The following is a 23,251-nucleotide window of genomic DNA, read 5'->3' as shown; positions in this document are numbered from 1 at the left end:
AAAATCTTGTATTAACTATATTATGTTTACTTGAACTATTTGGCTTGAGTTATTCAAGTGGAATAGTAATTTATAAAAAAAATGAAACTGTAATAATGTAAACACCTTGGAAAGGTGTATTAGGCACCTAATAATGGAAAGTACATGGAATTTTTTATCAGTTTTTTTTCAAAAAAATAAAATAAATGTGTTTTTATCTATAATTTTTATTATTTAACTATTTAAATTAAGTTGATTTAAATCCAAAAATTATAAGTATCTTATACGAACTTCTACAATGTTTTGGTAAAATTGTAAACGTTAATATGTTTTTTCAAACACTCTAAATTCAAGATTTTTTTCTCACATACTACCAACTTTTTCATTACAGTTAAAAATTTGCGACTTGTTTTTATAATTTATTCCCACCGTATAAATAGAATTATAGTTTAAAATATATAATTTCTCTTATAATGATTATACAATTAATTCCAAATATGAAATCAACAAAGGAATCTTGCATTGGTTCAAAGTAACGGAAAATTATTTTAAAAAATATAGTGGAAATAAAGTCAACTTCACTAAGTTTCAAGATTATTATGACTATAATCCGCTTTATATATTTTATTTTATTAAACTATATATGTACAGGAAAAAAGGAAAAAAAAACCCTTTCAAATTTGACAAATTTTAATTTATGAAAATCAAATAAATATAAATTAATCACAGTTAATTTAATACATTTTGGTGCTATATATTTTAAAAAAAGAATAAATTACAAAAGGCTCTCCTAAAATTTATTTTAATTACAAATATCACCTCGTTGTTTGAAAAATTATAAATATCCCATTGGAAATGGTCTTTTAATAGATACTTCCTCGTGACAACCTATTATAGAAAGCATGTGTTTAACTTAACAATCGTTGCTTCTAAAGAGTACTTATAATTTTTTAAAATATTTATAATTATGATAAATTTTAAAAAAATCTTTTATAATTTACCTTTACAAAGAATATTTGAGTAGTTTTGGCTCCGATCATTACCACAATGATATGCTCGAAAGATCATAGGTCACAAAGGTTACTATGGGGTATCAACGTTATTGGAAAAAGAATCACTCACAATTATTTTGACTAAAAATGATCCATCTTTGACAAGTGAGCCCACAAATGTCGGACTGAATTTTCTATTCTAAATTTTACTATATCTTCTATTTTATGTAACACATACCTGTTGCATATATAAAATAATTTTTTTAAATAAAATAAATGATGCAAACTTTTGTAAACATGACATGTATATATTGAATAAAATTAAAAAATAATCCAATCCGGATTTCGTAACTCAAGTCTTAATTTGTGAATAATTAATAATTAAATATGCTTTTTTCCGGATTACAAGCAAAAATCTATAAACATATTCGCAATATTAATTTCTGTTAAGACAAAAAATAAACAAATAAAAAATGAACCTAACTTCCAAGAAAGAAAAAAACAAAAGATTTGCCATGCAAATGAGCCATTTACAGACATTAATGCAATGAAAGAAGATTTGAGTTAGCTCTTCAGCCCACAGGTTACTTCCAGCATGATCCCTGCAGTTTATTCTTCCTCCTCCTACCAATGCTTAGTTAGCTGCAGGAATAGGCGTTCTTGGACTAGGCAGCCCCATGTACGCAACTCTGGGAGAGAGTCGAACTTTTGGGCTTGGACGTGGTGATGGGATCGGGCCGTAGTTGCTAAAAGGTGCGTTGGCCAGACGAGGCGAAAGGTTAACTTGTTCGAGTGCACGGAACTGGAGTTCTGCCGGGTACTCCCTGACACAACCGATCCTCGGTCCAGCTCCCGTGCTCCATTTGCAGGACATACGCTTGGCCAAGTTGTATACTGGCTTATCTTTGTGATCACACAGCGTGATTTCTTGTTCTGTTGATGGGTCGTCCTTGGTGGATGTGCTTTGTGGTTGATTCAGACTGTTGTCTGATGTACGTCTTGGGATCGATTCCTCATTAGCGTCCTTACTGAGAGGAGGCCGGTCGTCATCAGTTGCACATCTCTGCAAGGAAAAGGAAACAGTTTTGTTTCAGGATTAATATGAAAGTTAGTGTAGTTACTGGCTAAACGCTGCGCTCTTTTGAAACTGTTAGAACCTCTGTCCGTTTGAACATGTGGTAATGGATAAAATTTTGATTATGTATAGTCAATAGTTACACTAGTTCTCAGGAAAATGAAAGGTTTCGGTACAATTACCTTTACATTTGCTAGATCAACACGATGCTCCTCGAGGAAGCTTATGAATTCCTTGAAGTTTTCTTCTGTCGGGAGATAGTGACCGCTGTATGGCCAAATTGCCTGTAAAAGTCGGATGAAGTTGTCAAGAGTCAAACATGGAGTGAACTGAGAATGTGGTAATAATCCCTCTCAAGTGTATTTTACCTCAAGAACCCCAACATGAGCAACCAATCTTCCAGCAGCTGTGATGGCTCCACCAGCTAAGAAACTCGAGTGCTGGAAAAAGCCCTTTTTCTTCTGTCCTACGTACAATGCCCTCGTTGTACTAAGAACAAATATCCACTTTGAGCCCTCGATCGTATCCACTAAGACGCCGCTGTGCTTGTACACAAGTTTGCCGTTTTCAACCACAACCTCATATGATTCTCTCTCGTTCTGTTGAAAAGAGAACAATTGAAGTGCACACATCAATCAAACGTCCTCTTCACACAGTTCACGAGCACAGTTTTTTGTAAAATCGATAATGCTCAATTCAAAAGCAAGAATGTCTAGGTGAGTGTACACTTACTGGTCCTAGATACTTGATGCACTGACGTTGCAAATGGCTCCTCGGGCACTTCTCAAGATTTACTTCTTTTCCGTCTCCCACATCCAACCTTCATATCACGGATAATGTAAGAAAAACTCGGTAATGGATCACGAAAAGCTAGAGGCATGACGTTTTTAATGTACCCAAGGTGCCCATTTGAACAGGGCTTCATATGGTACTCACCAGTAAAAGAACGGCTGCGCGCTTTCACTCTTGAACCAGATATCATAATAGAGGTGCAAATTGTGTCCATACCGATGGCGTGGATCAATCTACAGAGAAGCGTAGCATAAAAGCATGAGTAACAAGATCAGAAACTCAACATAAGTATACTTGATTCAATATTGATCCAGAGACTTAACAGATCCTCTCTGTCATGAAACAAGGATCGCGTCGATCCTAGGATAAAAGAAACCGATAACTTTTGATTGATATTTTATTTGACTGATGTGTGTAAGGTTTCAGGACTTACTGCTTCAAGCCAATGCTGTAGAGCCAATTTTTGAGCCTTTTCATCCTTCGACAATCCCTTTCCGACCTGAAACATAATCGACTGTTAGCATCCAAGTGGCTATAATGATCTAAGTATGAAGAAAGGAAAAGAAATTCATTGAAAGAATCATCAAAATGGTCGTTTGATATTGACCTTGGCTGCCCTGGTTCGTGCTCTAGCCCACCGCGAAACAGCAGTTTCTGGTTTCTCAACATTGAAAAATGATACAGAACTACGTTTCAGAGCTGCAAAGTCCAAGGCCTTCCACCTGTACACAGTCAAATAAGGCCGGTTAATTTAGCTGATGAGAGTTACAGGAGATAGGAAAAACGTCTATTCAGTCGCGGGAAACGAACCATAGCTCCTCTACAACAACGGCACAATCTGCAAGGTTCCTTCGGGTCCGGTAGCTTTTGTAGACCTTTTGAAGCTTGACAGCAGCTGCATCAAGCTCGCTAACGGGCCGTGGAGAGAACATAATCGCAGGCTCAGGGAGAGAAGCAACGGAAACCGACTTATTATTACGACCCTCATCATTCCCATCATCGGATTCTGATCTTCTGATGCTTTGAACTAAGTCCTTGAACGAAAGCGAGGTTTCAAGAACCAACTTCACAGGCTCGCAATTCCTCAACTTTATTGAATTTTTCCTGCTCATCTTGTTGAACCCTCTTCTCATGGTCATAGCTGCAGATTCTGAATCGCCAAAGCTGTCGGCACTTAAAGTCATCATCTCCTGATTCCCACCCCTGAATCCAACACTGACCACAAAGTTGTAAAGACTGTGTTTTATAATTTCTTGCCAAGCTGAAACGAGCAACGATAGTGATAATCCCATAAACTTTTAAGGCCTCCACCTGCACAAAATCATACAAAAAAAATGCTTGAATACACATAAATTACTACAACAGAAGATCTCAACCAAGTTTCTCTTTTGATCAGTAACATTACCTCTAGACCACCTTATTAACTAACCTTAAAACAGGGAATCAGACAGAGTGAACGTGAAAAGAAAAGACACATAGCCCTCAATCTTCAATTCCATGGAACAAACAATAAAAGCTATTACCAAAATTTTTGCAAAATCCTCATTTTTTGACCAAATCTTAACCAAAAACTCTGAAGAAAGATCAAGAACAAACAGGAACAGAACTACTATACATGTCACCAGATGGTCAAAGTTAGCACTGTTCTGTACAAAATCTCGACAGCAAAAAACATCTCTAACTGTATAAAATTTAACCCTTTTCAACTGTAACACAAACTGTAATCCATAGACAAATTCTTGTTCCCAAAACTAGATCAAAACCACTCACCAGAAATGGAAGACCTCAGCTCAATTTCAAGTCTTTTTGCTGTCAGAAACAAATATAAAGCAACTCACTCTTTACTATATCTGTTTGTAAGTATTACACCACCTCCCCTCTATATATATATGCCTATAGGGTTTTAACTGCAGATTCTGGAAGTCAAGACATTATATTTTGGAAAATGAGAGTCTACGAGACCTTCAAATACGGATAATACGTGTAAAAGGGGCTTTGCAGTTGGTACTAATTTGAATTCTTTTTTCTCGTACAAAAATTTGACACTGATGAGAAGGTTCTCTACGTTTTCTTGAAAATGGGAATGCAGAAAAAAGAAATAGGTGGGGGGTTTGAATTTGATTCAAAGATTTCAATTCTACCCACTTTCAAAACCAACGAGTTTTGGTGAAATTCAAAGCTCGCAACCTTTTATTTGGGCAAGAAACCATGAAACGCATTTCAAACACCAAGGCATACATACATACATATATAAATGCAGATACAGTGTGGGTTGTGTGTCTGTGTGGAAATAAAGGAGAATGGTCAAAAAAAGGAAGCTTTAAAGACGCTGCTTCCATGAAAAATCAAAGATCAAACAACCCCGGGTTGGATTTTCTTGTTTATCATATTTTATCTTCCGTCCGTTTAACGTACACACGTCCCGTTTGTAAAGAAGATATCATCAATTTTATTTAGAAAAATTGTTTATACATCTGACGTGTGTATATTAAATAAAATAAAAATATAAAATAGATTATATAATAGAAAATCCGACCCGCAAACAACCCCTTGTCAAATCTTTGTTGCTGTACACTGGAAATGAGAGATAAACTTGTCTGGATTAACATTTTGGAAAAATTTAATGAAAGTCAACTGAAACAGTCTTCTTGGCGTTGTCTGCTTGTATATGAATGAATAATCTAAGGTTGTCATGTCATGACTGAAATTAAACGCGCCAAGAAAATTAGTTACAGCGTTATGGGTTTGGTTTGTCGTTGTTTGTTTGGGCACATGTCTTTGTACAGACAGCTTCTCATCAGTTCAATGAACAGTGGGTGATTCTTTCCCTGTGAGTCTCCTTCCACTGTTCTAATGTTGTTGCTGTTTTTGCTATGTATGTGAACTGCAGTGAGTTTATGACTTGTAAATTTTCATGTTATATGAGTGATCTTTGTAATTTTATGTTATATGCAGTTAAATAAAATAATATTTGTGATCAAATATTAAATAACAATTTTAAAGTCGAGTCTGAAAGCATACAATAAGTAAAGAATAATAATAAGAATTATGCGTAAGTTTTTATTTAACGACGCGTCTATAGTGACAATTATATTTGTTGTCACTATTTTGTCTTTATACATATTTTGTTAGTCATTTATAGTGACAGTTTTACGTAGATTTATTCTATTACTATGATTGCTAATGATAATTTTACGTAAATATTGTTACTATTAAAACTATGAGAAGTATTATATGGTAGTTTTCCTTCGAAAATTCTCGTTTACACCTAATCTCCTTTCATTAGAGTTAAGATAAAAAATTATCGACGTCGACAAAAACATTACATAAATTTTTAATTTTATCCCATATTTGTCAGTAATATTTTTATTCAATGGCTATAATTTGAGAGCAATGTTTTATTATAATTTCACACTTTTGACTCATATATTACATTAATCCTTTGTAAATATAAAAATATTATAGTGAGATACTGAATGTGAGATAAAATTGAAAATTTATATATTTTTTTCCTAACATCAACAATTTTTGTCAAATCCTTATGAAAAGGGAATCGTGTGTAAATGGTCTACCATTTAATTAAGTAAGAGTACCTTTTCTTATCTCACTTAATTAAGGTCTGCCAGTTTTGTTAAATTTAAATTAATCAATTAGTTTTTAATTCTCCAACATCATGTTTCTTTATTTGTCAATATATATTAGGTACTTTTTTATTCTATAAAATGAAATCATACAATTAATATAAATATTTAATTTTAAACAAATTTTAAAAATTATATATATATAAGATGTGTGATACTTGCTAGTTATAATAGATCAATAACTATTATTAAAATAAATGGCGGCCAGCATGCACTCAACTCAATAATTGAGAATTGGAGAATTGGAACCTCACTTGGTCAGAAGTCAAGCATTTGTTTAGGCCTAGATATTTCGAAGGCGCATACTTCATTTTGTTATTGTAATTATATAATTAAGAAAAAATTATACCGCACTCTTATGAAGTTTGGTGTAATTATACATAAACTTTTTATAAACCAGAAAATTATAGTTGATATCTATTATTTTTATTTTCGTCCGACAAACAGATCATTATGTTAGTAAAATTCACATAATTTATTGATATCAGAAAAAAAAAAAGAATGACTATTCATATTTAATTCTAATTAACTTACATAATTATTAAAGATCAAATCAATCTTTTCTGATTAAACCATCTTAAAAAGGTAAAATCACATATATTAGCGTGTGAAAATGTATAAGGATAGTTTGATTAGAAAATACTTATTTAACCTTCAATAACTCAATTGAGATTAAATATTGATTTTCATTCCGTTCTTTTGCTGATATAAGCAAATTCTTTGAATTTGATCTATTTGTAGCAAAAACAAACAATAGGGGTACTAGACGCAATTTCCTAAACTATAAAAATAGAGAGTAAAATGCAGACCCCCCCACGAATGGGCCATTTGCATTTTGCCCCCCAACCTTCTTTTTTTACACTTTTCCACTCAACTTTCTGATTTTGTTGCACTTTACAATTTTCGAGAAATAATGATGGAATATTCCGTCCATATAATGTGCACGTAACATAACCACACAAGATATAAATTATTAGAATATAAAATCAACATATAATTTTAAATACTATAATATTTTAATCCAATAACTCACAACTCATGTATAAATAAGTAGCAGCCTTGGGACTTCCCTATTACCCTATATATCTTTTAATAGTTTGATTCCAAGATTATTTTAGAAAAATAAAAAGAGAGGCAGCTCATAGTTGCAAAGTTGGAATAAAGACAAGTCCATATACGCTGCCCAATTAAAACTTTCATTTTATAATATAATATTTTCTATTCCAAGCATATATCAAAGTTGAATTAATGTGATATATTCTTATAAAATATTCTAAATATATTATAATAATAATTTAAATTGCACGGGTGCTACATTTCTATCATCTTATTCTATCGATTGTCAGACTTGCACGGGCCTATTCATTTTTTAAATTATGATGATGATGAGGGATAAATTAGGAACGATTGGGTTGAACTCAATTTAATTAGTTTTTAATGGAATTCAATTTTGTAATATTTTTAAATTTATGTAGGGTGTTAATTGGTCGTGCGTGCAATAATGTGTCAATTTTTTTTAAAAAAATTCATATACTTTTTTGGAAATTATTAGCATTATTTATTTTTCCTACTTGTTATAAAAAAAAGCGTTACATGCAATTTTTTTTTTTTAAACTTAGGTCATTTGGCATTTCGTTCTTTAATTTTATAGGATAGTATTTTAGTCCTGTATTTTTTTAATTTTGCGAATTTATTGCTTTTTTTTGCCGGTGTTTATCCCTATTGGCGAGAAGAGTGGACTCCGATTAAAAAAAAAAAACTTAAATTTGTAAAATTTTTAAAAAAATACAAAACAAAAAATACCACTCTAAAAAGTTAAAAAATGAAAATGCCAATAACCTAAGTTACGGGAAAAAAGAGTTACCTTTAAACCTAAAACACATTATAGTATCCATATCTCTAGTTCAGTAAGAAAAAGAAAAAAGGAAATACAAGATAAGAAAACACAGTCATGGACATATGCGAGTAGAACTGATTGTTCTTACATTATAATCATTACGGTTTAAAAAATCACTGTAAATCAGTACTCTCAACTACAATCAAACAAATTAAATAAGAAAACTAAATAATGCAGTTCAAACCAGTACTACAATAATGGGTTTAATGCAATTTACCTCCATGTGATATATAAACGAACAAATTACCCCCTAATAAAAAGAATCATAGCAATTTATCCTCTTGTATTTTTTAAAATAAAGCAATTTACTTCCATGTTTAAGGAGGTAAATTGCTTCATTTTGAGAATAATTTGTTCATTTACAATATCGTAAGAGGCCACTTGCATTCCCTCATAATTAACATATTTTTTCTTGTTCGAGTTCAATAAGGTATTTGTCTATTTAAATAGTAATTATTCATCTGTAATTTATTACTATAAATTATTAATTATATAAAATTTAAACTCGTAGCTAGTGGAGAGAGAGAATAACAAACACAATCTCAATTACTATTTGAAAGAATCAAAGTAAAAAAGGTGTGTGTAAAAGTCAAAAAGTGGAGTGTGTATAACTTTATGCTTTGACTTTTGGTTTGTAATTTTGGGAGAGAGAATTTACTGCGTCAATGGATACAGTATGCCTTGGGGTTCATTGCTCCTAGAATTGCCGACAAACTATAATATTTTGCAACATGTCGTGTCGTACTTGTATGTATATAATAAATAAAAATAAATTATAATTATTTTTTTAAATTTGATAATTATAAATATTTTTTTATTATTTAAAAAGTTATAAATATTTTTTTAATTTTAACGTCCGTCTAATAACAAACTCATTCTATTAGCTTCTGTTAGGTTTTCATTTAAATTTTTTATTGAACTCACCAAAATTTTCATTTATATTGTAAATTAAAACATTTTTTTATAATTTTTTAAAATATTTTTGTGAACTTTTTTTTTCTTATGAAATATTTAATTTACCCACCCTAATATTTTTATATTTTTTAAATATTTTTTTGTTTATTAAAAAATTTCAGTAAAGATAAAATAGTAATGTTCACTTCACCGTTAGGGGTTACATAATTATTTTCTATTTTGATTGGAAAATTTATAATTTCTTAAATAATGACAGGGTATTCATAATTATGTCAAATTTTAAGGGAGTAGATGTAATTTATTATGATAAATAATTTTTTGTACTTTAAAATATAATAAATAAAAAGAAAATATGTAAACCAACAAATGAAATTTTTAAAAAAATAAACAAATAAAAAAAACTAACTTAAGGTATCATCGACAAACAAAAGAATTGAAGGAGTGGTGTTAAAATGACGTTGAATCACTTTTGTTAAAAGACAAAAATTTGTATTAGTTTATGAAATTATCTAATTAGGAGTATAATTATCATATTTAAAAATTGATACGACGATGTTGCTAAACGCGGTTGTGAGTTTTTTATAATAATATTAATAACATTTTTTATCTACTTATGATTTCTCTTGTTCTATTTTTTATGTTTAGCATTAGCTTAGGTGATGATTTGAGGGATCTCTACATGAAAAAGTAATTATTAATTTAAGCATTAGAGTAATTTTGTAAATATCCTTCAACTCTCTTATGAATTTCAAGTGATCCTTCAACATTTTATGATGTTGTTGGGTTCTTATAAGTATAAATGTATATAGCAAAAATTTATGTCGATCCTTTGCACATAAATATTTACGAAATTTGAAATTTAACGTGTAAGAAGGCTCTACTTGAACTTGTTGAGCTCGAGCTTTTTCATGAGCCAAGTTTAAAAAGATGTCTTATAAATGTTAATTTATTTGTATTATTTTAACAAAATCTTTTAATATTAATTTTATTATTACAAGGTTACAAGAAATAACAATTTATAAAATTTATGGACGTATAAAATATTTTAAATAAATTCAGGCAAATGTCTTTTTAAATAAAGATGTTTGAACTTCGCGGGCCAACTCATGATTTTTTTTGTCATCATTATTTTTACTTTAATATTACTCTGTAATTCGGTTAATTATAATTATCAAATTAATGATGTTATTCCTCTCAAAAAAATTAATAATGTTATCGGCAATGGTCCCGTGACTTCTCCATTGGAATGAAAGTCATTCTGACTGATGGAAAAAATTTCGAACTTATGGAATATAATTGAGAAAATAATTACAAATTAAATTAAAAACGAGACTAATTTTTGGGACTAAAAATACAATTTTTCGATTGCTGCATATGCTGTGCAATTATGAGGTGAAGGATATAATTGTACAAAATTATTATGTAAATTTTGGTACATATATCATAGCTTTTAATTTAATAATTGTGTAATGATTAAAAGTGTGTTGATTTAATAACATTATTTTAGGTTAGAACCATTTTCCACAAATGCCAAACAAGTTGACAAAATGGTCATTAATGGAGAAGTAGGGGATTGGGACTTCTCCTGATTGGTCAAGAGTCAAGCATTTAATGGTCAACATTTGGACCACCATAAGCTACACACTTCAAAGCACCAGACTACTTTTTTTTCTTTTTTTCTTTTTTTTTTTAATGCACTTCTTCTAATGTAAACCGCCACGTAATTAGTTGGTGTAACATTTATAGTGCTCCTACGAGGGGCCAATTTATATTAAAAAAATAAATAAATTGCAAGTCTACCCCATTTGGGAGTTTTGCTAATTTTTTATTTCAATTTTGGGGTTCGAGCCCACTTTTTTTTGTATTTTTTGATTCATTATTATTTTGATTTTAAACAATAATTAATATTTAATAATGTACAATTAATATATTAATTATGAACGATAAATGCACTTTGTCTTTTTGAAATTTTTTTAATATTTTATTTATTCCCCCGAACTAACAAATGAAATGTTTACCCCTTAAAATTAAATTTATGGACAATACTGCTCTTATATTATATATATATTTAGTTCAAGAATTTATTTTGTAATAATTTCACATTTTAAGTTTAATTAAAAAAATTTAATTGAAAAAAATATCTTTTAATTATAATCAATAAATTAAACAGTTAAATTTTATTATATTTTGCCAGGTTCAAAGTTAAGTAATAAATGAGTACAATAACTATACAAAAATAAATTCATAAAAAGTTTTTATTAATTTAATTATAAAATTAAGTTATTAATAATTCTTGTAGATAAAAGTAAGTAATTTCATATCAATTTTTTGAAAATTTTTTCTTTAAAAAATATGATAAAATATATTATTATTTTTTAATTTCTTTTAAAAGCACATGAGTTATTAGTTATATTATATTTGTTGTGCATCTACTATATATGTATATTAATTTATACTTTATTTTTAATTTAAATTTTTTATTTATTAAATGAAAATAGGTTTTGGACTGATTTTTGAGTGATCAATTTTCATGGATTTTGGTCGGTCCACACCGATTTTGACCTTATTGGTTTCGACCCTATGAAGTCGAACCAATCAAACCAGCCGGTCCTATCAAATTCTGAGAAGAATTCGACCTAGGTAAACAACATAATTTGGGTTTGTTGGTAGTACTAATAAAAATTCTCTCTTGGTTAAGTTGTTTCGTGTTCGATTTGAATAATATTTTGAAAAATGAGGATACAAGAAGAGTAGGTTTATCAGAACAATACCGAAACTTAGACCCATTATGATAACTATTGCCCAAACTTATACTCACTATTATTATATTAAACTCAAATCGGAATCCATACCCATTATAATAAATATTGTGTGTATGAGTAGGGCATAGACCCAAATGAGTGTTCAATGAGTAGGGTCCAAATAGGGTTGTTACGAGTATTTATTGGATATGAGTTTGAGTACGGTATTACCTATTCATTAATAAACATGTACAAGAGTATAAGAATACCATATCTTCACTTGTAATTGTATGAATATTTATAGCGGCAAACATCCGTACAAATAAGAATTTAATCGACAATATTTGGGCCAACTCACATGTGAGGTGTTATTTAATTCTTGATATACCCCGATCAAATACAGAGATAAACGTTCATATATTTTCTCTCTTATAGGTTTATGTCAGTAGGTATATATTTAACTGTACATAATGATGTCAACATTTTACCTGATGATAATATTATATTCTTATTCAATAATAGAAAAGGATAATTGCATTTTGTCATCTGAACTATGACAATTTTTATATTTTGATATCTAAATTCTTTTTTGTGTCGACTTATTATCTCAACTTTACGAAATTTTGCACTTTGTCATTTATAATTATTTTTCCATAAGTTTTTTGTTAACAAAACATCACATGTAGTGCACATGTGATATTTAAGAGTTATGTGATGTGATATTTTTCGCATATGCACAACATGTGATGTTTTTTTGCGAAGAAATCAGCAAAAAGACAGTCATATATGGTAAAGTGCAAATTTCGCAAAGTTAAAATAATAAGTTAACACACAAAAAAGTTAGATGCTAAAGTATAAAATAAATATAATTCGTATAGCAAAATGTAATTTACCCCTAATAAAAAACATATGGAAAAAGACAAATACTCATATAAATAAATAGAAAACCTCTTGCCCTCGTCTAAGTTGGTTTTAGGTATGTGTTGAAAAGTTTGGAAAAATTAGTTTGGGTTTTGAATAGTTTAAAGTTATATTAAAGAATACTGAAAAATAATGGATTATTTTTTACATTATTATTAAATACGGCTTAAGAATTATGGTAAACAATATACCAACCATGCCCGAAAAATTAATATGAAAAATTTAAATCTTGATAATAATTAATTAATATTCATGATGATTTTGGCTATGACCAAAATAGTTGTCATAGTTTTTAACTACGAGTAGAAACATTTGCTTTGGTTTTTGGTTATATCTAATGCTTTGGCATTGCCTATTGAAACAATGGTCAATAATCATTGTCTAGTTATGATTTTTTATTTTCTGGCTGTGGTAATTAGCTACAGAGTAGATGTTCACAGATCGGTAAAAACAAACCAAACAGAATCAAAATCGAAAACATCAATATTATATGGAAGCCTAACTGAAAAATTCGATTTAATGTTCGATTGATTATTCTTTTCTAAAATTCGATATTGTATTATTCTTGTTATTGTACTATTAAAAAATTTTAAAAAAGAAAATAAGAAATATAATTATTAGTTTTAGTATTTACTTTTAACCATTTTCCTAGTTTTCAAATATTTCTATTACCAAATAGCAAAAAAGATTTGATACTAACCAAAACAAAATCGATTTATTCAACTTCGTGTTTAGTATAGCATTTTAGCATATCGAACTTTTAATTTACTGAAACTTCAATTCAGTTCGATTCAGCATTACCGATTAAGTGCCTCTATTTGGAAATAATATACTAAATATTTGTATAAAAAATCCACGTATACCAACTTATTTGTGAAATTACTAAATTACACTCCATCATTTTCAAATAGACGCGGCTGGATTGCAGACATTATTTTAAGATATTTTTTGATTTATATAAAAAATAGCGAGAGCAAAAAATTCTACTTATTAAATGATTTAAGCTGCAATAAACACTTTCTCGCCCGATATACAAAATAATTGTTGGTTAGTTTAAAAAACGGAACCAACCAAAGGACTTACATTTTTAAATTGAATATTATCAACTAGGACAAGTTGTTATTGAAACAAATAAAAATTTCCCAACAACAAACAAATAAAGGATTAATAAAAGAGATGTGAACGAAAATTATTCAGAACAAGTTGGCAACAGGAAGCATCTAAGATGTATGTAAAAGTAGCAGCCCCTTGGAAATGGAATGGAGAATTGAATTTTTGTATATGTCTATTAATTCCAAGAATCAAACTTGTATTAATTAATAATGTCAATAGGTGATACCTTATGTTAATTAAATACTCATATTCTTTCTTTGATGTCAAAATCAATAAATATTAAAAAAAGAGAGGAAAATTACGTTCACATTATGTAAGATCTGACCTGATATAAATGTATTTTTTTTTTAAATGTCAAAAGATTACAATTACTAATCTTGACGTTTGTAAAATGTGACTGATCCGGTCATGAAAATGCATAAATACACACTAGTTCTTTTGCGACAGAAAGAAAAAAAGGAAAAATAATCAAAATAGATAATAATATTTGGCACCCGTTTTGTTTCTTTTTTCCATCTCTCTGAGCCATCTTTCTGACATCGTCATATTTTAGTTTTGTTTTCGTCACTTTATCACCGACAATCTTTACTTTAAAGTAATACAACGGATTTGGTCAAAAGGATATTTTAATCCTGAATTTGGTCAAATTACAATAAAAATTCTATTAGGTTGCATTTGGATCGAAAGACTTAAAATTATGAATTTTAAATTCTTAATAATAAATTATTTGAATTTGTTTGGGCAAGTCCAAGTTTAAAGAATTTAAAATTCTTCTATTTTAATTTTGAACTGTATTTTGTTGATCATTGGTGGATTTTAAATTCTTTTCAAATCAAGTCATTTGAAATTCTTTTTTCAAATCCTTCCCTCAATTTCAAATCCATCAATCCAAATGCACCATAAGGTTGTTTTTTTCTTTTAAAATAGAATATCACATGTAAAATTCGATCATGCACTGCAAAAAAAAGAGCGACATAAAAGATTCAGTGATAATTTTAATATTGTCACTAATTATATATATTTAGGGTCAGAATTTTTATTTTGTTACAATAATAAATTTCAAAATTTAATAGTGATAATTATTTTATAAAAATTTTAATAACAAGAACTAGACAAAACATTGTGTATTTAATTATCATTGAATATATTTTGCAGCACATATATACTGAAAATATAGTGATAAAAATAACTTATCATCACTATATTAAGTATGTCACTAATTTTTATATATAATAACAACTTTATATGCAATTGTTATCACTAATAATTGTATAGTGACAAGATAAAAAATATTATCACTTATATATTTTTAATAAATTTAAAAATATTACTTGATATATTGTCACTAATATTATATTTTTATAGTAAAATAGCATCAGATAAAATTACATGTAAAACGAAACAAACCTCAAACAATAATTATAATTTTCAATTTAATACGACTATATTTATTATGATCAGATAAAATTCAAAAAATAAAGATGTAATCTACCTAAAAAATAATTTTGAATATTTATTCAAAACCCATGTGGCTAATTAATTGCATGGTTGCAGGAATGCTACCCCTTATTCTAGTAGTGTCAAACTTTGCAGAGGCATGGGGGTATTAATTGCTGAAAATTGAAGATGAATAATGCTACATTTATTTTTAGAAAAATATTCAAAGATAACTTAGAAAACTTGAATTATGTGTCATGATCATTAAAAGGACCTGCCCTAAATTGGATCATTACTTCAAGATATTTATGAGTAATATCTCTTTTTTTTTTCTCTCTCTCTAGAATAATAGTGTTTTTTAATTGAAAAATTCTTTTACCATTTGCATGACAATGTAATATTAATAGCTTTCAAGTTTTTCAGTCATATTTTTTGAAAATAAAACTTATATTTTTCAGTTAATGTTGCAACAATCTAATTAGACATATTTGTGTACATTATTTCCAAATTAGAAAAGAAAAAAAAATCAATCTAATCAACCTTCCAAAGAGAGGAATTACAACAATTTTAAGAACTTTAGAAGTATCAGATATCAGAACGTAAAAAACAGATCTGAAAGAATATGAAATGTTGCATTTGGATTCAAGGGCTAGAACATATATTTAATTAGACATACATGAAAGTAATTAAAATAAAAACTTCATAAAGCATTTCAAGAATTACTATGGATTACTTTCATGTATGTCTAAATATATGTTCTAAATAAGTTGCGCCTCAGTGTATTTTTAGTTCCAAATTTTACGAGGACAACACATTAGGTCCCAAAATTTTAAAAAATATAATACTTGTGAATCCCTTCATAAATGAAAGTCCAAAAAAGACGAAAAATAGATGTGTGTTGAATTTTCCATTTCTCTTTTTTTTTTTTTTTTCGAGAATCAACGTTAAAATTTCCAAAACAAAAAGTGTTGAAAACTTGGATATTGGTGCCCGAATGAGGAAGAAGGTGGATAGCGGCTATAGTGTTGAGGAATAGCAAGTTGAATCACCTGCCCAACCTAAAACACCGTAAGTTTGATGTGGATTCCTTTCTATTGAAAAATGCTGTTTTTCTTTTTCTTTTTCAAACTGCATGTTGTTAAACACAAGAATATTTCAAATGTTTTCTCTTTTTGGTTGATTTTTATGAATGTTTGTATTGTGTCGAATATTTTCTTATCCTTCGCATTCAATTGTCAAAGCAAATTGAGAATAATGACATTCATCTCACATAAATCAATTGGTCTATCCACATTAAAAAAAACCATGTGTAAAACCTCGTACTTAGATTGTCAAATATGTATGATGTCTTCAAATGAGTATATTTTTTATAATAACAATCAATGTTGTTTGAATTGTATGATGTTTGAGATATTTTTTCCCCACAAAAATTCGCTCAATCTTTTTGCTTCTTCGCTAGTTAGCAAGATATTGGATTTGACCAAAGGAAGACTGATTTCCATCATAAAATTCGGGATTAAAATTGCAGTGCTTTTTAAATTATGGGATGAAAAATGTACTTTTGGCTTATTCTTTATTCATTAAATTTGGTTCAAACCAAATTTTAGCATGATCGTTTGGAGCATAATGTTATGATCTTAAGGATTATAGTTAGAGATGGAAAATGGCGCAGGTAGAACATTGAGCAATATCTGAGTTTCGAAACTGATTTTTATCTAAAATCTTTCTTGAACATCAAATCATATTTATAATCATATTTAATAATACTCATTTATTTCAGTCGATTTTTCCAATTTCCTAAATTATTTCTCAACTTTCATGATTCACCTCTGTAGTCCGCTCGTCGGTTGATCGTTGCCCCTCCCCACAGCTTCAATTCTTTAAATAAAATTCATAATTTTCTTTAGGAAAAGAAACATAAGTTTCAATTTGCGAAAATTCTTAATTGGGTTTTTCTTTTTTTTTTGGGTAAATTGGTGGAAATGTTGAATCTTAAAATTGGTTGAAAAGTTGAGAGAAGCTATATTTGAAAATTAGGGTTCTTGTCTTATCATGATCTTCCCAATTCTTGTTTCTCTACTTGTTCAGTTTCGCTTGGTTTTATTAACTGTACAATTTCTTGGAATATCTCTAGCTAGCAGATTTGGTTGACAAAATTGATTGTTCACTCTTCAATTGCAGAAAATAAATAAATAAACAAAAATCGGGTCTAACCCGACCCGTAAAACCGGATATGATCAGACAGACCCATGTTCGGACGCCCGACTAGGTCGGGTCGGATATGATTCAATAGGCAAAATAATGGGTATAGGTGGCTGTGTATTATTTATTTATTTGACAAACCTAGATGCTTAGGACTCATAAGAGCCTCCCCACCGGCCCATATACCCACCCCTCATGCTCTACTCATTAGCTAAATCTGTTGTTTTCTCTGCCTCATCCAAACTCTATTACCCCTTTTGCTCCAAGCCCCTGTACTAGGCCTCATCAAAAAATTTTAAATAACCGAATCAAATCGTTTTTTATAATGTATTTGTTAAATTTATAATTCTAAATTTAGAGTAAAATCGCACCGTACTATTGATTTGGTTTTACTTTAGAATTTAAAAAAAGACCACCAAAAAATAAACCGCACCGCTAAATATATAATTAATTTTTTAAATTATATATATAATACTTTGATAAAATAATTAATTATTTAGAAGAATATCATATTCGAATTATATAATCTCAAAATTCATATGTTATCAAAGATGCACATTACAAAGCTTGTTTTTGTAAAATTTATATTCGGACTTAATGTTTAATTCTTTAAGCCCATTCAAGTGTTAAACTCATTTAATAATTATCTCAATTTTTCATTCATTCTCTATCCTCCCCCTTTTCCTCTTCTCTCTTTTCTCTCTTACTGCTTCGCTATAACTAAATCCATCACAGAACAATAGTCAATACAAAAAATATTGCTTTCTTTTGAGAAGCCAATTTTTCAGTTCAATTTTAGCGAGAGCATTGTTGGGGGACGAGATAATTTCTATGTAACGATGTCTTTCCATTACCAATTCATATGAATGTTATAGAGACTTTATTTCTACTTTGGTGTTAACCTTATTAGATTTGAAACTTAATTTTCTTGGAAGGTTAAGTTATAATTAGTTCATGGGATTTTTTTCTCAGCATACTTTATTACTTTAATTTTTTGACTAATGTGGTTATTTTTTATTTGAAAAATTCTTGGAACTTTTCATATTTATTCATTGTTTTGGGGTGTTTTGTTGTGCGTTTTCAGAAAGTTCGATTGTCATTAGTTTCGAATCTTTCTATTATACAATTCAAAAAAGTTTGATTGTCAATGGTTTCGAAGTCTGTGTTATTGACTTTGGGATGCTGTTTTATATGACTCAAGGAAGGTTTTATGAATTTAATTAAAATTTAAGTTTATTATCCCCTATTTGGGGGTGTATTTCCACAATAAACATTCTATACGGTATGTTTATATCTTTTGCATTAATTATTTTTAAACAGTCATATTTTTATGTATAAACAAAGGTGTATTAGTTTGTTGTTTAGAGCACCATGCGAACTTCGCCAAGTGCTACAGTTCGACCTCTTGAAAATTTAACTATAGAAATTTAGAAAAGAGAGAGTCGGAACAAGAGACAAGTTCTACTCATAGGTGGGAGAGTCGGGTCAATCTTCGTACTATCACTCTCTCAAAATAAAAAATTACTTTTTAATTATGTGTTAACTTGCCATGCGGACACGCCCACCATGGCAAAAATCAATTAGACAAATATCATTTCGATCCTCTCATCCACCGAAATAATAAGAACATAAAATCACAAAAATTGGCAGCTACGATTCTTTAGCCAAGAACATTTGAAGACACGGGTAATTTTACAATATTAAATGCAAGCAAGCAACTGACGGTGTTAATTTTTTTATATTACCTGAAAATCGGCACAAATCGAAAATGAAAAAAAAAAAAAAAAAAGAAGAGAAAAAATAAGTGAATTGCAGTATCGAAATTTTGGTAAGAAGATATCAGTCAAAACACGAATATTATATATTATATAAAATTTATATATAAAATAATACTTTATTATAGATGAATATTTATAGATTATTATAAATATTATATTAAATGATTTTACAATATAACAATTTAAATATTTAGATAGGGTGATTATATGAAAGTGCAAGCAACTCTCCTAATATGGAATATGTACAAAATACTCTTTATGCAAACCCTTCACGTGGAACCGTTATTTTATAAATGGATGGTAATAAAATTTGAACACATGGTCTCTTGATTAACGCTAAAAAAATAATCAAATTACTCGATATCGATTTAAGATTGAACAATAAAAGCTCGTTTCAGTTCAATTCGTTGATTTAACAACCCAGGCTTTGAACTTAAATTTTTGTTTGGTAAATTATCAAGCTCGACTTAAACTCGATTATATTATAAAAAATAAAAAATAAAAAAATAAAATACTTTTAAAAATATCAGTTTACTCGAGATCGACTTATGGCTGATTTAACTAAACTTGTTCGAGCTCAATTTGATTATTAATCAAATTAAACTCAAACATAATTTTTCAAGCTCGATTTCTCAAACAAATATGAACAAAAGTACGTTGGACTCGATTCAACTTATTTACGCTCTACTCTTATTTGACTTAAATTCATTTAATAATTAATATCTTATACTTATGGTATACAGTACTTTGGGTATAATGGAATTGAATTCGAATTAAAGATTTCCATAATATTCTATTTAACAAACAAATATTCGCTCTAATAGGAAAATGCAAAATAGAAAAATAAAAAAATACACAGTCTCACGTGTTCTTTTGAAAAACAAAAGGGGTCCGTCCAAAGTCGAAAAACGCCAGCTTTTTCAAACCAGGCATCTGTCAAACGTTTGATTCCTTGTTCTCCCACCCTCCATTCCAACTCATTGCCTACACACAATCAGATTGAAATCAGAGGTAATCAATCCACAGAGATAAACTCAAGAGAACCTGTTAATGGCTGAATCCAAGCCGGACCCTTCATCAAACTCTTTGTCAGGTATTCTCCGTCGCTTTCTGATCTAAAACCCATGTCTTTCTGTACATTTATATGGTTGCAAATCGCAGAAATTTCGATGTAATAAACAAAGGGATAATGAACCAACCCTTTTTCAGAAAATTCATTCTTGTTTTATCGGATATGCAATCGTGTAGGATTAGTATGAGGGAGACGGTGTTTAAGGTTCTGTCATTGGTGGGCAGGGAAAGATGTGAATGAGCCCAATGTGTTTGAGAGAGCAAAAGAAGAGATTGTGGCAGTTTTGCATCATGAGAGAAATCGGCATCACCATCACAAAGAGACTCACGGATTGCGTGAAGATATTGATGTGAATTCTTCAATGAGTGATGTGAAGGCTCCGAATGTGTTTGAGAGAGCAAAGGAGGAAATTGAGGCCCTTGTGGAGGCATTTCATGCCAAGAAGGAATCAAAGGATGATGGTTCGCCCTTGTATCGTGAAACAAGGTAGGGAAAAAGGGTGTTGGATGCATCATTTTTGTAATCGGACAAGGTGGGAATGTGATTTCTGTTAACAACATTGGATTATTTGCAGGGAGAATGGTTCAAAGGATTCTTTGAAATCCAAGAAATCAGGCTCGCATTCACACCATCACAAAGAAACTCATGGATTACGTGATGATATTGATGTGAATACTTCAATGAGTGATGTGAAGGCTCCAAATGTGTTTGAGAGAGCAAAGGAGGAAATTGAGGCCCTTGTGGAGGCATTTCACTCCAAGAAGGAATCAAAGAGTGATGGTTTGCCCTTGTATGGTGAAACTAGGTACGGAAATGAATGAGTTCGTTGGAGCTGATTTTGTTAATCAGAAGGTGAAAATGTGATTTCTGTTAACAATATTGGATTATTTGCAGGGATAATGGTGCAAAGGATTCTTTGAAATCCAACAAGTCAGACTCAGATTCAGGTTTGAATTATCTTTCCGTTATATTTGCAAACTGGAAAGCAAGTTCTGTTAATGTCTTTAGGGGATATGTTCCGTCTGAATTCTGTGTAGTCATTGAGTCACGACCACTCGTTCTTACTCATAGTTCTGTTTGCTTCATCTATACCAAGTCCTCATTTTGCACTTTCATTTATGAAAAATTGCTGCATATCAGGGGAATGAATGTGAACTTTTAGGTCAGACTATAAATAGGAAAAGTTACTTAGGAATAACATAGCAGAAATAAGAGATTGGTTGAAAAACTGATAAGACAATTTGAGGTAAATTCTATACCAAAGAGGTCCGGACTGAGGACAGGCCTATGTTGTTCGTACATTGAGTCCTGCGATTGCTAAATGCATCAATGTGAGTGAGTAATAATGTAGTGAATATGATTACACTTGCTAGATAAGTTGGCATGGTGTGACTAGGCCTGTAGGCTGGAACGAATGTCTGAAGGTTATTGGTGGCATGAAGTGAAACTGGGATGCATGATGAGCATGAATCCGTGGAGTTCCATTTTCTTTGGTGGAAGATGTCAAAGTAATTGTTTTGCTGGTTATCAAAAAGATTTGCAGGGGTTTTAGACTTATGGAATAAAATATGAGTAAAGAGAGTGTTTATTTATGATGTGTTGTTTCATATTTGGGCTACTTGAGATTATTGATTGCTCTGGAGAATGCTTGTGCTAGAACTGGTGAGAAGGGAGAAAGACGTATCCTATTAGACTTACCATGATTTATTCCTTCACTCTGATTGAAAACAAGTTTGACCTCCATCCATCAAATTTTGTTAACTCATGTGCTCAGTGTTTACTTTTTTTGCCTATACACATCCAAGTTATCCACATTGAACGTTTGTTGATCAATGGAACTTTTTCCTTGAATGTGTACATTTCAGAATTGGCAGAAAAGCGTGTCAAGGCACCAAACCTTATTCTAAAGGCCAAAGAAGAGAAATCACCCAAACACAAACCACATCATAAGGAAACTCATGGAATGAGTGATGATATTGATGAGAATACACCAATCAGTCAAGTTAAAGGTCCCAGTGTGTTTGAACGAGCAAAGGAAGAAATTGAAGCTCTTATCGAGACAATCCATACCAAGAAGGATTCTGGCGATCGTTGAAGAAGGAAGGTGGATTTCCAACATCTGTTGGAAGAGCGAAGAGGGTTGGAAAAGATGGTGAAGTTATAACAACAAGATTGATGGTAAAAGATGTCATGAGCTGTTATGTTTTGAAAATTTTGTATGTCAAGAAACCACATTCTACAAAGCCCAATAGATTACTAAAATCTTCAACACTACTTTTGTATGTCAAGAAACCACATTCTCTTAGATTGCACATGATGTTTGAGTTTTGGAATTAAGCAACCTCAGGCTTATGAGGTTGCTTATGATAGACTTAGTCAACATTCTTTTTGTTTGTTAACACTCACGTACCCAACACACGTATGCATAAGCCAGTCTTGCTTGAACCATTGGTTGTCGTTCCTCGGGACGATGTAGTCGACGTTGAATTATCTGAGGATGATGACAGCAGCTGTAGGCTTTTCAAGATCCAGGAATCAACCCATCAAGATTTTTCTGCAGTTTGAACTGGACCAGTCCAGAACTTCAAACACCAGACTGCTCATAATTCTGAATCTGTGAAACTTATGCTCCATGTTCTTCATAATCCAAGTCATAATTGGTCGGATTCCGGCCAATCTCTACCCTCTATTTTTGG

General features: G+C 30.3%; 2 protein-coding genes across 2 annotated transcripts; one reads left to right on the top strand and one right to left on the bottom strand.

Annotated features, from left to right (window-relative positions):
• Nucleotides 1-1,314: 1,314 nt before the first annotated feature.
• On the bottom strand, nucleotides 1,315-5,153 carry LOC105173633 (IQ domain-containing protein IQM1). Its single transcript, XM_011095452.3, has 9 exons — nucleotides 4,609-5,153; nucleotides 3,649-4,149; nucleotides 3,446-3,560; nucleotides 3,272-3,337; nucleotides 2,983-3,071; nucleotides 2,779-2,866; nucleotides 2,415-2,645; nucleotides 2,229-2,330; nucleotides 1,315-2,034 (listed from the first exon to the last, which is right to left on the bottom strand). The coding sequence occupies exons 2-9, from the start codon at nucleotides 4,128-4,130 to the stop codon at nucleotides 1,606-1,608; spliced, it is 1,602 nt and encodes a 533-aa protein (XP_011093754.1). The 5' UTR covers nucleotides 4,131-4,149; nucleotides 4,609-5,153; the 3' UTR covers nucleotides 1,315-1,605.
• Nucleotides 5,154-20,372: 15,219 nt separating this feature from the next.
• LOC105173632 (DEAD-box ATP-dependent RNA helicase) lies at nucleotides 20,373-22,954 on the top strand. Its single transcript, XM_011095451.3, is given in 6 exon segments — nucleotides 20,373-20,576; nucleotides 20,780-21,041; nucleotides 21,130-21,360; nucleotides 21,450-21,502; nucleotides 22,421-22,645; nucleotides 22,648-22,954. Coding segments are annotated over 6 exon segments (1,059 nt in total). The 5' UTR covers nucleotides 20,373-20,533; the 3' UTR covers nucleotides 22,893-22,954.
• Nucleotides 22,955-23,251: the final 297 nt, after the last annotated feature.

This window comes from Sesamum indicum, linkage group LG11 (assembly GCF_026168435.1).
Source record: "Sesamum indicum cultivar Baizhima isolate 11 linkage group LG11, ASM2616843v1, whole genome shotgun sequence".
Lineage (NCBI taxonomy): Eukaryota > Viridiplantae > Streptophyta > Magnoliopsida > Lamiales > Pedaliaceae > Sesamum > Sesamum indicum.
The sequence above is the reverse complement of the archived record's forward strand: the minus strand, read 5'-3'. Positions and strand labels throughout refer to the sequence as shown.